Source organism: Delphinus delphis, chromosome 14 (assembly GCF_949987515.2).
Source record: "Delphinus delphis chromosome 14, mDelDel1.2, whole genome shotgun sequence".
NCBI lineage: Eukaryota > Metazoa > Chordata > Mammalia > Artiodactyla > Delphinidae > Delphinus > Delphinus delphis.
Window position 1 is genome coordinate 52,129,799 of NC_082696.1, and position 16,509 is coordinate 52,146,307.

The window sequence follows — 16,509 nt, forward strand, 5'->3', positions numbered from 1 at the left end:
CATGGAAAAAACCTCAGTGTCCATCAACAGATGAATGGATAAGGAAGATGTGGTATATATATATATATATATATATATATACACACACACACACACACACACATACATACATACAATGGGATACTACTCAGCCATAAGAAAGAATGAAATTTTGCCATTTGCAGTAACATGGATAGACTTGGAGGGCATTATGCTAAGTGAAATAAGTCAGAGAAAGATAAATACTGTATGATGTCACTTATGTGTGGAATCTAAAAAATAGGATAAATTAGTGAATATGACATAAAAGAAGGAGATTCACAGATAATAGAGAACAAACTAGTGGTTACCACTGTTGGGGGAGAGGAGACATAGAGGTGGGGGAAGTGGGAGGTACAAACTCTTGGGTGTTAGGTAGGCTCAAGGATGTACTGAGCAATGTGAGGAATATAGCCAGTATTTTGTAATAACTGTAAATGGAAAGTAACCTTTAAAAATTGTATAAAAATAAAAAATGAAAAAAACCCCACAAAACCTCAGCATAATTAGTCATTAGGGAACTGCAAAGAAATACCTCAGTGAGTTACCCCTTCATGCCCACTAAAATAGCTATGATCAAAATGTTGGACAATAACAGGTGTTGGAGAGAGTGGGCTAATCGGTACTTTTCATATGTTACATGTTACTGTTGTGAATATAAAATGCTGCAGCTGCTTTGGAGAAAAATCTGGCAATTCCCTCAAATGCCATATGACCCACCAACTCCATTCATAGTTATATACACAAGGGAATTGAAAACATATGTCTACCCATCAACTTGTACATGGTTGTTCATAGCAGCTTTAGTCATAAGAACCAAGAAGTGGAAGCAATCCAGATGCTTATCAACTGATGAATGGTTATACAAAATGTATATCCATACAATGGAATATAGTTTGGCCATAAAAAGGAACGGAGTACTGTTACATGCTGTAGCACAGATGAACCTTGAAACATCATACTGAGCCTGAGCAAAAGGAGGCAGACTCAAAAGGCTGCACTTTATATGATTCATTATATGAAACGTCCAAAATATGCAAATCCATGGAGACAGAAAGTTGAGTGGTGGTTTTCAAGAGCTGGAGGGAGGACAGAATGGGGAGTGACTGCTTACAGATACAAGGTTTGTTTCTTGAGTGTTGAAAATATTATGTAATTAGATAGCAGTAATGGTTGTACAGCTTGTGAATAGAGTTGTCCCTGGGTGTCTGTGGGGGGTTGGTTCCATGACCCCCCTCTCCATAACAAAATCCGCTGGATGCTGAAGTCCCCTATATAAAATGGTGTAGTACAGTCAACCCTCCGTATCCACAAGTTCTGCATCCACAGATAAAACCAACTGCATTTTGATCCGTGGTTGGTTGAATACATGGATGAAGAAGCTGCAGGTATGGAGGGCAACTGCATACTAAAAACTACTGAGTTCTGGTCTTTAAAATGGTCAATTTTAAGTGAATTGTATATGAACTATATCTCAATTTTTAAAAAAAGAAATAATGATTAATAATTTTCCAAATTTGGGGGAGAAAACAGTCTGTGTGTTAAAGAAGGTCAGCAAATCTAAAGCAAGTAACTATATAGAAAACCACATCCAAGCACATCATAAACTGCTGAAAACCAGTTATAAACAGAAAATCTTGAAAGCAGCCACCAAAAAAATGACACAAAAGAACAGTAGGTTAATGATGGGTGACTTCTCATCAAATAGTGAAGAACAGAAGAAAATGGAATGATGTCTTAAAGCACTGGAAGAAGCTACAGGCAGGGATGAAGAACACTAGAAATGGTAAATAAATGATAAATAGAAAAAATTACCTCTTTTAACTTCTTTAAAAGAGAGATGACAGTTTAAGGCAAGAATAATATAATTTTAAGGAAGGGTTAATAATGTCTGTAAGTAAATATGTGGCCGCATTTATCTAAAGGATGAGGCCACTAAATCTTCAATTATCTGTGGGTCAAAGAAGAAATCACAAGGGAAATTTTAAAAGTATTTCAAACTGAATGATAATGGAAACACAACATATTGAAGTTTGTGGGAGTCATCCTAAGCAGTGCTTAGAGGGAATTAAAAACTTTCTACAGGGCTTCCCTGGTGGCGCAGTGGTTGAGAGTCCGCCTGCCGATGCAGGGGACATGGGTTCGTGCCCTGATGCGGGAGGATCCCACATGCCGCGGAGCGGCTGGGCCCGTGAGCCATGGCCGCTGAGCCTGCGCGTCCGGAGCCTGTGCTCCACAAAGGGAGAGGCCACAACAGTGAGAGGCCCGCGTACTGCAAAAAAAAAAAAAAAGAAAAATCTTTCTATAGTAGGAAAACATAATTTCTGATACCAGGAATGAAGAAGATGGGATATTTCTACAGATCCTATAAACATTAATAGGATAGTAAGAAATATCATGAACAACTTTATGCCAGAAAATTTGACAAATGGACAAATTCAATGAAAAGAAGAAGTAGCAGATATGAATAGCCCCTGAATGTATGTAGAAGTTAGATTAGAAAAATCCTCACAAAGTAAAATTCCTTGCCTAGTTTCGTGATTGGTGAATTCTATCAAACATTTAAGTAATAAGTAATGTCAATCTGTAGGCTTTTTCCAGAAATAGAAGGGGAGGGAATATTTCCCAATTTGTTTTACAGGTCAGAATAACTCTGATACCAAAACCTATTAAAGATATTAAAGGAAAATTGCAGACCAGTATTTCTAATGAACTTAGATGCAGACACTCAAGAAAATACAAGCAAATCGAATGTAGCAACATATAAAAAGGACAATACACCATGACCATGTTGAGATTGTCCCACAAATACAAGGGTGACTCAACTTCATTATCAGTGAATCGATTTAATTCATTTCAGCATATTAGCAGAAAAAAGAGAAATCATGATTTGATGAATAGATGCAAGAAAAGCTTTTGACAAAACTCAGTACCCGTTTTTCATCAAAACTCTTAGCAAGCTTAGGAATAGAAGGGAATTGTCTCAATTTGACAAAGACTAAATATGAGAAGCCTACAGCTGAAATCATGCTAAATGGTGGTTTACTGAATGTTTCACCCAAGATCAGGAAAAAGGCAAGAGTGTCTGCTTTCACCACTTCTACATAGTTTTGCTCTACTGCAAGGTACATATTCCTAAAAAGTACTGTGTTGTTAAAAATCAGAGGAAACCCCAAAACTTCATTAATGACAAATGAAAAAGATAGGAACCTAATAAAAGCGCAATTTTACATTTTAACAAATTTTACATATGTTAAATGGTTAAGGAATACGTAAGTACTACAATGAATATGGCACTCTATGTTGAAAAAGACTGGAAATTTGCTTGTTGAAAAGAGCATTGGAAAGGATTGCAGCTTGTTATTGTGAAGTGATAGGAGGAAGGTTACCTGAAATCAGACAAAATTATAACATAGGATGTGGATGAGTGTAGCTCATAGTATGAATTGAAGTGGTGGATCCATTTCTGAGGTGTGTGTGTGTTCTGTGTGTTCTGATTTGGTTTGGTTTAGCTGGGTACATTTTTTGTCTTCACCTACTATTGTGGACAATGTTTACAAAAGTAAACGTGAAATTTACATTGTTCAAATTGTTCCCTAATACATCATTCACTTTGGAACACATCCAAAAGGTCTAAACAGAGATATATATGCACACACACATATATATGTATATATATATGAACAGGTATATAATATATGTATGTTATGTATGTTCATATGGGAATAACCAATTAGCACATGAAAAGGTGCTCACCATCATCAGTCATCAGGGAAATGTGTATTAAAAAAGGGATTCCCTGGTGGTCCAGTGGTTAGGACTTGGCACTTTCACTGCCCTGGGGCAGGTTCAGTCTCTGGTCAGGGAACTAAGATCCTGCAAGCCACATGCGGTGCAGCCAAAAAAAAAAATTCTGACAGTACTAAGTTTGGGGAATGTAGTAACCAGAACTCTCTTACATTGCTGGAGGGAGTGTAAAATTGTACTTTCATCTTGGAAAATAGTTTGGCAGTTTTTAAATAAAGTTAGACATAAACTTTCTTTATGACAACATTACTATTTCAAGGTATATACTCAAGAAAAATGAAAACATGTTCTCAGAAGACTTGTACACTAATGTTCATAGCAACTTTCTTAATAATAGCCAAAATTTGCATATAATCTTAATGTCTACTAACAGGGTTTTGGATTAACAGATGGTGGTATATCCATTCAGTTGTACGCTACTATGCAATAAAAAGAAACTACGGATACATGCAGTAACAAAAATGAATCTCAAAAACATGCTAAGTGAAAGATGCTAGAGTACACAACACCGCACATTGTATGATTCTGTTGATATGTGATTATATTATAGGCAAAACTAATCTCTGGTGATACAAATCACATCAGTGGTAGCTGAGGTTCAAAATGGGGGAACTGATTGCACAGGGCACCAAGGAACTTTTTAGAAGGTGATGGTAATGTTCTGTATCTTGTTTGGGCTGACAGTTACGCAGTATCAAAATTTATCTAACTGTATGTGTAAAATTTCTTCATTTGGCTGTATGTGAAATCATATCTCAGTAAAGTTACTTATTTTTAAAAGTTTATTGAGATGACACAGACTTGAGAATAGTCTTAGTCTCTGTCTTGTAGCGACAGAGACCAGCTTTAAGAGTACGGTGACATAAGAATATAAATGATATTATAGAGTTAAGTATAAGGACTTTGTGAACATGACCTAGACTTGGGGAGTAAGGGAAATTTCCTGAAGGAAGTGATATCAAAACTGAATCTGAATTTTGAGGAGGACTTTTTTGGGGGGTAGGCATGTAGGTGGTTGAGAGATAGGCAAGGAGAGTGTGCCAGGCAGAAGAAATAGTTTGTGTAAAGGAACAGAAAAGAGAGTATGGCTGAAAGAATGTCGGAACAGATGACAGATATTCAGGATCGTTGGAGCAGAGACTGTATGTGGGAGAGAAGGGAAAGAGAATGGAGTACGTGAAATGCGAGTAAGAGATTATGCTGGAGAGGTTAGCAGGGAGAGAAATCATTTGAATGTTGAAAGCATTAGAAGTTTGATTTTATCCTAAAAGTAGAACAGAGCAGCTGAGTGAGAAGACCAGATTTGCATTTTAGAAAGATCACCATGACTCCAAATGTGAAAAATGAATTAAAGAGGGTAAGATTTTGGGCATGGGATCCAGTCACGAGGTTTTTGAGAAATTTCACATAGTTGTTAATTTGTACTAGGAAAGTGGCATTGGGAATGTTGAAAGTGAATGGATTCAGATCTATTTAGGATGTAGATTCAACAGAACTTGATTGGGTGTGGGAGACGGGGAGAAGGAGGAATCAGCAGTACATGGGAAATGTTTTTTTGTTTTGCTCTATTGTCATAATAGAGCTTGTAATATTATTATTAATCGACTGAAAAAGCTTTTTTTCCCACTAACTTTGTAAGTAGTTTTAGTGTTTCGTTTAGTGTTATTTGGTTATCTCTAATGCATCTGGACATACTCCAGACTGCCTGGATTAATATTTTAATTAAAGGACACAGGTAATAATATATAAGTAAATGGAACCTTTCAGGAAAAAAGTGAAATTAGATCTAGTTTATTAGGATTCTGACTTGGAAGATTAATGAAAGCAAGTAAACATGGTGTTAAAGTCGCTGCCTTTATTTGCAAGAATTTGGACTGAAAAGATATGCACTTAAACACAACTGCTCATGTATATGAGAAGAGATTTAGAAATATAATGTAGCAAATCAAGATTCTGCTTGTAATTTTATTGTGAAGCTTTCAAAAAAAAGATTTCCCACCCCAGCCCAAGCTAATCATGGGAAGAAGAGCATTTCATGAGTAGCAGCTGTGGTGGCTTTGGCTGAGACATCTGACACTGTATTCATTGCCACAATTAATTCAACTGCTATGGCTGCCTAAGCAGGTATCTCCGTTTTTCTGTTACTGCTCTCATGCTTCCCCTGAGTTCATTTCATTAAAGAGTTCATCTGGAGATAGGGCATTCTCTGTTGAAGGGTAGGTGTACAAACATGCACTCTCTTAACAGACTCCCTCTTTTGCTATAAAGACTAGGCATTTGGAATTGTCAGCTATCAGTTATAGGTGTCGGCATTGGTTAAGTTTAGAAACCTGCAAAGCAGTGGAAGTCTGGGAAAAGGAAAACCTCAGTACCTTCTCTGGTTACAAGAGCCATTGAAGGAAATAGCAGCCTATGCTGATGCAACACTAAAAAATGGCGGGATTTTTTTCCTCCTGATTTTTCAAACCAGTGGTTTGAGAGATCCTAACTCCTTTTTTTCACAATCAGCTTGTATACAATTTTAAGAAATTCTAACGGTATTTAAGCTTAAATAGGTCATAAATTAAAGTACATGAAGACAATATTTTCTTTGGAATATGAACTTTTATATTTTCTGCCACTCATTCATAACTGAAGTGGATAATTAGCAGTGTAGTGAACTGTACAACAGGGGTCCCCAGCCTGTTAGGAACCAGGCCGCACCGCAGGAGGTGAGTGGTGGGCAAGCGAGCGAAGCTTCGTTACCCCCTGAACCTCCCCCGCCTGCCCGCCCAAATCCCTTCCCGGGAAAAACCGGTCCCTGGTGCCGAAAAGGTTGGGGACTACTGTACAACAACTGAAAAAGCCCTTCTAGACTTCCCTGGTGGTCCAGTGGCTAAGGCTCCGCCCTTCCACTGCAGGGGGTTCAGGTTGTATCCCTGGTTGGTTGGGGAGCAAAGATCCCACATGCTGCACGCCTAAAAAAGTAAAAAATAAAGAAAGCATTGGTCTGAAAAAGCCCTTCTAATTTTATAGATCAAGTATAACAAAATTGAAATTTTCTTAAATCATAATGCTAATCATTATCATATTGCTAATCCATTTGACTGTAATAGAATTGATATGATGTACACTTAATTCTTTGTCCTGGTCAGGAATCCAGGGCAAATCCCTTCAGTCTAGCTGATTCAAAGCAAATACAGCTGATTGTAAAGTTGCTTAAGGCAGGGACACTCTCTCTGCTGTCCATATCCTCTCTCATCTTTTAGTTTTATCTGTCCCTCATACTCTCCTTTTGCCTTTTCATTCTTAAGACATTTTATATTTTCTCCTATTCTTTGCCTTTGTGTGCCTGTTTGAAAGTATCCATCTTAATTCTTTATGGACTTCTAGTTCAAGAGCACCATGAAACTGGAATCCATTTGTACCTAGAGAGACAATTTGATTGTTTCAGCTGTTTCCTTCTGCTCTAGGCAACTGTGACTAGCGGGTAGTTATATAGTGGCTTACCGTTTACTCAGCAGAAACTGTGAGACTGGATTCTATGAAAATAGAAGGAGGTGTGACTGATTATTTGCGTTTAAAAAATATGCTTTAGGAGGTAGCCATAGGTAGTCAAGTGCCTTTTCCTTTGGTAGGAGGGCATCTATGGTAAATTTCCTAATCATTCAGGAGCTTTCCATGACTTGGATAATTGAATATTGTCTATTAATAACATGAGTAGGCTATAACTAATGCTATTTTCTACCATTATTATTTGACTCCATTTTTATTAAAGGACTTACAGAACAATGTCTTTTTTTGGTAAGATAATGTTCAAATAGAATCATTAAGTACATATTTAGGTCTTAGGGAGGAAGTGGTATTGCATGGTGGTTTAAGAGCTGGGACTGTTGAGTCAGACTAATTCTAGCTCCACCACTAGCAAGCTGTACAATTCCATCCACTCCCAGAGCTTTATTTATATATTTTTTATCTGTAAAATAGCAATAACAATAGTGTTTACCTCAAGAGATGTTAGGAAAATTAAATGATTTAATCCATATTAAAGTCTTAGTACAATGTTTGTCACATAGTAAGCGTTCAGTTAGCTATTATTGTTAATATCTTTCTTTTTTTTCGGTGAAAAGTACATGTCATCTCATTTACATTACTGCTTATTTATCCAATGATCATTGCCTCAACTGCCTAAAAGATTCAGTGAAGGTAAAGAATGTAAATTTAGCTATTTGACCTTACATTTTAACACCTTTGTTAAGCTCTAATTGACCTAAAGGAAACTATGCATGTTAAAAGTGTACACTTTGATAAGTTTATACTGCAGTTTATATATTTGTTTACCTGTTGACACTTAGGTTGCTTCCTGTGTTTTTACTGCTACAAATAAAGCTGCTGTGAACATTCATGTACAAATCTTTGTGTAGACATATGCTTTTATTCCTCTTAAGTAAATACCTAGTTGTAGAATGACAGGATCAGATGGTAGGTGTCTGCTTTTTTAGAAGAAACTACGAAACTGTTTTCCACAGTGTTTGTACCATTTTACATTTCCATCCACATTCTTGACAATACTAGGTATGGCCAGTCAAAAAGCTATTTTTAAAATTCTTGTTCTTTCATATCTTTTTCCATGTTGTATAAATGCATACCATATCACATAAGGATTATTTGGAAAAAGTGCAGAATATGCCAAACAGCTAAAGATTTTTAAGTTAATTTTAAAAAGTATTTGGAGTTATACTAAAATCTCTTTATTGGAAAGGTAGGAGATGGTTTGCTTAAAATATTGGAAAATTGCAGGAGATAACAGTTCTTTGAAGAGCTAATTTTGTAATGTGTGTACCTGTTTTATATGTGTATTTTTTCTTCCTTTGATAGAGTTTTCCAGAAAAGGACCTTCTGCACTGTCCATCTAAGGATGTAATTGAAGCTCATTTTATGTCTTGTGTGAAAGAAGCAGATGCTTTAAAGCACAAAAGTCAAGTAATCAATGAAATGCAGAAAAAAGATCACAAGCAACTCTGGATGGGTTTACAAAATGGTAAATATAACAATGTTTAATTTCATAATACTACTTTATGAAGTATGAAGTAACTATAATCCTGTGAGTAATTGGTACATCTTAGGGTTGGTGATACAAGTTTAAATTCCAGCCTCTGTGCACAGAATTTCACAAAGAAGCCACCTTTGGTCATACCTTTCTTACATTGTACCCTTCTAGCATCCCTCTCTTCCTGGATTCCCTAGCATTAGACAGATTGCTTTGCCCCTAATATAAGACAGTATAAACTCCCTGTGTTTAGCTTCTGGAAAAAGTGCCCTTAGTCCTAGTCACGATCCTTCTGGAATTGCAACTGAATACCCTGTGTATGTACCAAAATACCTCCACCTGGGTAGGGCACAATCTCTAGTCTCTGCTTTCTCAGAACAGGAAGCCTTGCTTTGTGCTCAGATTCTCTCTCTCCTGGCTGGGATTTAGAAAATACACTCAAGGAAAAAGCTGAGGGGAATCTGCAATTTACTGATATATTCTTCTTCTCTTAGCCATCATAGTTCCTTAATCTTGCCTGCACTGATTGCCTTCCAGTGCCTACACACAGTTCTGTATGCAGGCAGTTCTCACTTTGCATGGGTCAAATATGCATGAATTTCAGTTAACATGCTTTAGTTAAATAATGCCAGTTCCCCAACAATGTGGCTCAAATTTCATTTGTGTGTATTAACTGTGAATAATCACATAAAGTACAATTACGTAAGAGTGAGCTCTTCGGTTCAGTCATTATGTAACAACAGATACATGTCATGATCAGTGACCGGTCACTTTCTTTGAGTGTCTGTCAGTGAATCGTCGTTATGCCGCTGTTATTTAATTCACTCACAGACAGCAAAGCATGCAGTTGTGTTGCCCCCTTGTGTCCATTGATAAGCCCACATAACATTTTGTAAAACTGGATAATTGAAAGAGGGAATTAGCCAAGAAAGATGAAAGTGTAGCAAAGAAACAAAAAATGATAATGCTGGAAGTGAAATTTGAATAGAAGGTAGTGGAATTATATAAGACATAGCTAACTGTGGGGCTGTTGACACTACCACCATTTGAGAGACTTTAGATATGCAGCCCCAGGAGCTTAGTGAAGGCAAACTCTTCCACACAAATGAGGGAAGTGGTTGTGATGAAAAGGATGCAGTTATCCCAGAGGGAGTGATACTGGCAAAAATATCACATTAAAGGAACAGGGATATCTCATGGTGTTGAAAGTGCAAGTAACATGTTTGAAGTTGATCCAAACTTAGAAAGGAGTATGATAATTTGCCAAAGTTTAGGAAAGATGCTTGCTTGTAAGAAAGCAGGCACTATTCAAACTGTGTTTAAGATTTTTACAAATAAAGCACTTTAATTCTCCATGTTTCTAATGCTTTAATTAGTGTACTGTTAAACACAGTACTAAATAAATATTAGTTTTATTTACTTTTTTCATTTTCCTGTACATTTATAACCATCAGAGTTTTTAATATTTTGACAATTTTCTAAAAGATCACAAAACAATCATAAATTTTCCCATTAACTATTAAGATCACTTTGCATGGTTTTATGTTACATGGTAATTTTTCCAGTCCTGCACTACTGTGCAAAGCAAGGACTGTCTGTATTTCATCCATCTTCAATAGTTGTTTTTGGACAAGGAGTTGGTACAATATAAGCTGCTCTTTCATAGCAACAACGAGAATAAGAGAAGACCCCTCTTTTCCCCTTAAAAAAAAATTTTAAAAATGTGATACAGTTTTATCTTTTGGACTATATCATTAACCATCTCACAGAGTTGTCTGTAGTTATTTAGTATTTATTAAACTTTCATTATGCAAAATATAGGGCATTATCTGTGACTTCATTAGTACAAAAGGTACATATTTTATGACAGTGTGTCCTGTAAATTAAATTTTCACATTTCTTTTAAGTTTCTTAGATTTGACCCAAGTTACATGGAGTTGCTCCTTAGTTTCATATTTGTACCTCTGATATTTCTCAATTAGGTTGTAAGGTTTGCAAAAGGAAGGCACCAGGCCTTTCACTTCATTTATATTACTGAGTACACATATTCTTATTAAGTGATGAAAAGAGTTTACAACCCCTTAGGAAGGTGTACGTTTTCCTTTTCCTGGCTGGCTATTTGTAGGTGAAGTGACATTTTAGGAGGCTTGTGAATAAAAGGATTGCTTAAAGGGAAGAAGACAGGAATGTTCTAAAGAGAGAAGAGATCTGAGAGTAATTTGTCTTCAGAATTTAAGTAAATAATTTAGATGAACTTTTAAGTAGATGTTCTTGAAATCTATTGTGAGCATGGTGAGTCAGCTGTAGAGAGCCCAGGGAGTCAGGAGAGGATTCTAAAAATGATTGAACTGTTTCAGTTGGGGCATTAGAGGATTAGTTATGGAGGGTGATGGGTAAGAGTTGTGGAAATAACAAAGGTGTGATTTTTAGACTCAGCTCTTCTGGTAGCTCCTTAGGGCAAGTCACTCAATCCCTTTTAGCTTCAGTTTCTTTATCTGTAAAATAAGAGAATTTCTGCTGTGGTTTCCTATAAATGTTTTTAGAAGCTTTAACAAAACACTAATACAGTTTATGTGAAAGTGTTTGAAAGGAAGTAAAGCTGTCTCGATAAAAAGAATTATTGAGAAGTCACTTTGAGACACGAGAACAGGGGTTGGCAAAAAGTGTGGTCCTGCCTGTCGATGCAGGGGACACGAGTTTGTGCCCCGGTCCGGGAAGATCCCACATGCCGCGGAGCGGCTGGGCCCGTGAGCCATGGCCGCTGAGCCTGCACGTCCGGAACCTGTGCTCCACAGCGGGAGAGGCCATGGCAGTGAGAGGCCCGCGTACTGCAAAAAAAAAAAAACACAAACAAACAAAAAGTGTGGTCATGAGCCAGCCACCTGTTTTTGTAAATAAAGATTTATTAGAACCCTGCCACAATTCATTTATGTAACATCTGTGGCTACTTTCATGCTACAACAGCTGAGTTAAATAGTTGTGATCAAAAAAACAAACAACCCAATCCAAAAATGGGCAGAAGACCTAAATAGACATTTCTCCAAAGAAGATATACAGATTGCCAACAAACACATGAAAGGGTACTCAACATCACTAATCATTAGAGAAATGCAAATCAAAACTACAATAAGGTATCACGTCACACCAATCAGAATGGCCATCATCAAAAAATCTACAAACATGGGCTTCCCTGGTGGTGCAGTGTTTGAGAGTCCGCCTGCCGCTGCAGGGGACGTGGGTTCGTGCCCCGGTCCGGGAGGATCCCACATGCTGCAGAGCGGTCGCTGGGCCTGCGTGTCCAGAGCCTGTGCTCCGCAGCGGGAGAGGCCACAGCAGTGAGAGGCCCGCGTACCGCAAAAAAAAAAAAAAAATCTACAAACAGTGAGAGAGTGGCATGGACATACATATACTACTAAATGTAAAATAGCTAGTGGGAAGCAGCCAATTAGCACAGGGAGATCAACTCATGCTTTGTGACCACCTAGAGGGGTGGGATAGAGACGCAAAAGGGAGGGGATATGGGGATATATGTATATGTATGGCTGATTCACTTTGTTATACAGCAGCAGCTAACACAACAATGTAAAGCAATTATACTCCAATAAAGATGCTAAAAAAAAAAGTCAAAAAAAATAGTTGTGAAAGAGACCATGTGGCCCACAGCTTAAAATATTTACTCTCTAACCCTTTTAGAAAACATTTGCCAGCCTATAGAAGGTTGATTAAACCAACAGCTTGTATTTATCATTGATCTAAAGCATGACTCACAGTGTCACACATTCAGAACTTGGTATAACTTAACGTATCAGACTTAGTCTAATAACTGCCTTCATTGCTATTTTTTTATATAAAAAAAATATTGTTTTATAAAATTCCTTTTTTCCTGTTTTTGTCTTAGCTTATATTCTTGCTTAGATATATGACTATTTTAAAGTTATTTTTATTAATTTAACTTTTATTAAATTACTTTTCAAATTGAGTTTCATTAAATCCAACTTAAAATGGTATGTGGTTAAAATATATTTTGTTCCTTCTTTTAGCTATAAATTATTTTTGTAGCTATTATGTTTGGTTTTATTGGTACTGCTAATGATTAAGTTTACACACTCAAAATCCTACATGTGGTATCCAGTGGGGACCTTGATAGTTTATTTTCTACTTTTTAAAATTGAAATATACATTTAGAAAATCTTTGGCTGGGTAGAGGTTGTTTGTAGGAAATATATTTTGGGGTAAAATGTTGAATGTTACCTACATTAAGGTAAATTGGTGAAAGGTGGGTATAGTAGTTCATTCTGTTCCTTCTGCCTAGAATAACCTTTCCCTCCCTTTTTGTCTATTTAATTCTTACTTAATGTTTTAATGCTCATCTGTCTTGTCACCCTCTAAGTGAAAACTTCCTGCTTCATTTTTTTTTAGCCAACAAACTATTTATTGAACATCTAATATGTGCCTGACACTATGCTAGGAGCTAGTGATCATCCAGCAGTGATAGAACAAACATGAATCCTGTTTTTGTGAAGCTACAGCCAAGTGGAGGCAGAACTATTTATATTTTCATGCTCTCATGGCTCCTTGTCCATTCATATGCATTCTTGCTCTCATAATTCACTCTCTGGTATAGTTATGGTTTATGTATTCTGCTAGAATATAAATTTCTCTTGGTTAGAGTGTATCATGCATTTTCTGTATCCCCAGCACCTAGTATATTCTTAGGCATAGAATGAACAAAATAAATACTGACCGAGTGACTCCTTTATTTTAATCCTATGTAGTACAACAAGGAAATACTGTTAACAGCTTTTTATAAATAGATTAATATTAGATAAAATAGAGGAAGTACCTTTAAAATTTTTAATTATGGAAGTGGATTTTATGTTTAAGAATTTTTCCATCCAAAAGAAAGTCTTACAGGTTTGTTAGGGCAAAGACATTTCACCTGTCGGTTAGTGTAATTGTAAACTGGTCAGAATTGAGAAAAAGCAGATGGTAAATTTATTTCATTCAGAACTGCACCTGTACAGCATAGCAACTAAACGATTTAAACAATTTTTGAATACTTTCAAATGCTAATTTTAATTTTTCAGATCTCTGTGAAAGAGAAATAAGAAAAGCTTTTGAAACCAAGAAAGCTCATTTAAGACATACTGTGCCTTTCAGTGTTTTTTATGGGTTTTCATTTTAGATATAAAAGTATTTAACCACCTTGTGAAACAAAGGTAATGACCACAAAAAAAGAGAAGAAAGTAACATTTTTCTTATTTATGAGGCACTTGTCACTATATTTGCAGGCTATTTTCTATTAAATGTCAGGAGGTTTTTCTTATAAGCTAGAGATTTGAGGAAATCTCTAAAAAATATTTTTAACATAATATATGACTTAGTTTTCAGCTTTGATTTTCTGAGTATACTAAAAAAGAAAAGATGGCATCAAATAAATTCCATAGACCTTCAAATAAATGCAAGTTTTCACTGCTAAATATTGAAAATTTACATCCTTTATAAAGTATGGTTAATCCTTTTGAGCTAAGTAATTTTTTAGAGAAATCAGTTATTTGGTAGTGTACCATTTTAACTTAAAACTGTTTTTTAAGAGGAAATAGTGGTTAGCTTAAGGTGAATTTTATGATAAGTCATAGCATTTTGAAAATTCTTTTGTTTGGTGGGTGATGCAAAAGAAATGCAATGGTTCTCACAGGCTTATATGATAGAGACAGTTGGGTTATGATTGCATTGCTTTGTTTTTATCAGTTGCAATATAGTAGTGTAAGTAATGGACTGAGAATCTCTTGGTCCGAGAAGGAGCATTGGGTCATTAACATATGCTCCAAAGGAGCATTGATCTTTCTTTGCTTATCTCCTATTGGTTGTGTGGCCATGGCAGATCACTCTTCTGAGATGGAGTTTCCTTATAAATGTCAAGGTGATGATACCTCACAAGACTCAGATTCAAAGACTGTACAGTGGTAATCACTTACACCTGAATTCTGGTGATTAGATATTCTTGATTCCAGAGGATTTCCTGGAAGAATAATTATTGTTTATTTCTCTCTCTCTCTCTCTCTGTCTTTCTCTCTTTACCTCTCCCTCTTTCCCTCTCTTCCTCCCTGGTCCTTTCAAGCAGGACTTAGGTAAAAGGCAATAGATAACTTTCTAAAAATAAATGTGTCATAGAAAGACTACTAAAACAGAAAGACAAGAGATTTTTGGACTTAACTCTGTATCTTGAAGCTTCCATTTCTGTGCTGTTATCACAGTGTCAGTACTGTTCTAATGTGTAGATGGTGTGGAAGGAGATTACTAAGTAGAACTGTCAATAGGAAGCATAAGTATTCTTCTTGAACCTTTTGTCTCAGTGAAAGGTCACTATTTGGTAAGCTTCCTTTCTTTAGAAAAACTCAGATGTTTATCAGTCATGAGAACACTGGGATCACATTGTATAAATAAGAGCAAAGAAAATAGTGTAATTAGTATCCACACACCTATCACCCATCTCAGCAGTTATCAGTATATGGTCAGTCTTGTTTCCTCTGCTCTCACCCCGCCCCACTTTGAGTTTATAGAAATTTTCATTCTTTAATCTAGCGCTACGAATATTGCTCACAGATTTATATTCTTCACAGACTTTATACTCTGTTATTTAATCAAGTCTTGGAAAGGACAATCATTATACGAGAGTTATGCCCAGATCCTGATCGTATGGATTAGCCAATTATAAGAACCTGCCACATGCCAGGCACTGTGCTAGGCATAGGGGGCGCTGGGGTGAGTATGACAGCCACGGTTCCTTCCCTCAGAGTTCACATTCTGGTGGGGGAGGCAGACATTAAACAGATAGCCTTTAAATAATTATTACATTTGTGTCTTGAGTTATAGAGGAAGGGATAGAGAGCAGTGTGGTTGGGATGAAAGTGTTCCAGGCACAGGGAATGATGTAGGTTAGGCTGAGAAGGAGAAAAGAGCTTAATAAATTCTAGGGGCTCTAAGAAGGCTATTCTTTTTTTTTTTTCAAAATCAATATTTTATTTAAGGGGTACTTTTACTTCCTTTAAGCAAACCTTTAAAGCCATTTTACTTGGACTTCCCCCTTCAAGCCTCCTGTGGTTCTTCTGTGTTTAGTCAGAGGTTCTCCAAGGCCTCAGTTTTCTTTATAAGGCTCCAGAAGGCTATTCTGACTGGAGCACGGTGATTGAGAGTGGCAAGTAGATAACACTGCAAATTGGATAGAGGACCCTATCTATTCAGGGTCTGATAGGACATTTTAGTGATATTGAACTTAATCTCCAGGGAGTGAGGCGAGGTAGATAGGGGACTGCTGAAAGATTATAAGCAGGGATATAAAGGAATCAGATGTTCTTTTTTAAGTTATCTCTGGCTACTGTATGGTTAATGAATTAGAAGGGAACAAATATGGAATTAAAAGGCCAAGTACGAGTCCATTCCAGTGGTTAGGTAGCAGATGAATTTTTCAGACTACAGGGCAGTCTTGAAGGTAGAGAGAAGTGGACGGTTTTGAGAAGTATTTGAGATGTAGACTTGCTAGGACTTAGCATTTGGTTGAATGTGGTGGGTAATAGAATGAAAACTGTCATAGTTTGTTCCCAGACATTTTAGAAACTGTTGAGTGTGCCTAACTACACTTATCCAGCTTATAG

The 16,509-nt window shown here is 36.6% G+C and overlaps 1 protein-coding gene across 5 annotated transcripts in view; it reads left to right on the top strand.

The window, feature by feature from the left end:
- Positions 1–16,509, top strand: part of ATG5 (autophagy related 5) — a 119,732-nt gene that overhangs the window by 31,641 nt on the left and 71,582 nt on the right. For all 5 annotated transcript variants that reach the window (XR_009521949.2, XM_060030169.2, XM_060030166.2 and 2 more), the window contains one exon: positions 8,683–8,845. Coding sequence is in view for 4 of the 5 variants with exons in the window: in XM_060030169.2 (XP_059886152.1) it covers positions 8,683–8,845 (163 nt within the window). In the remaining variant the exon portion in view is untranslated. The remainder of the gene's footprint in view (positions 1–8,682; positions 8,846–16,509) is intronic.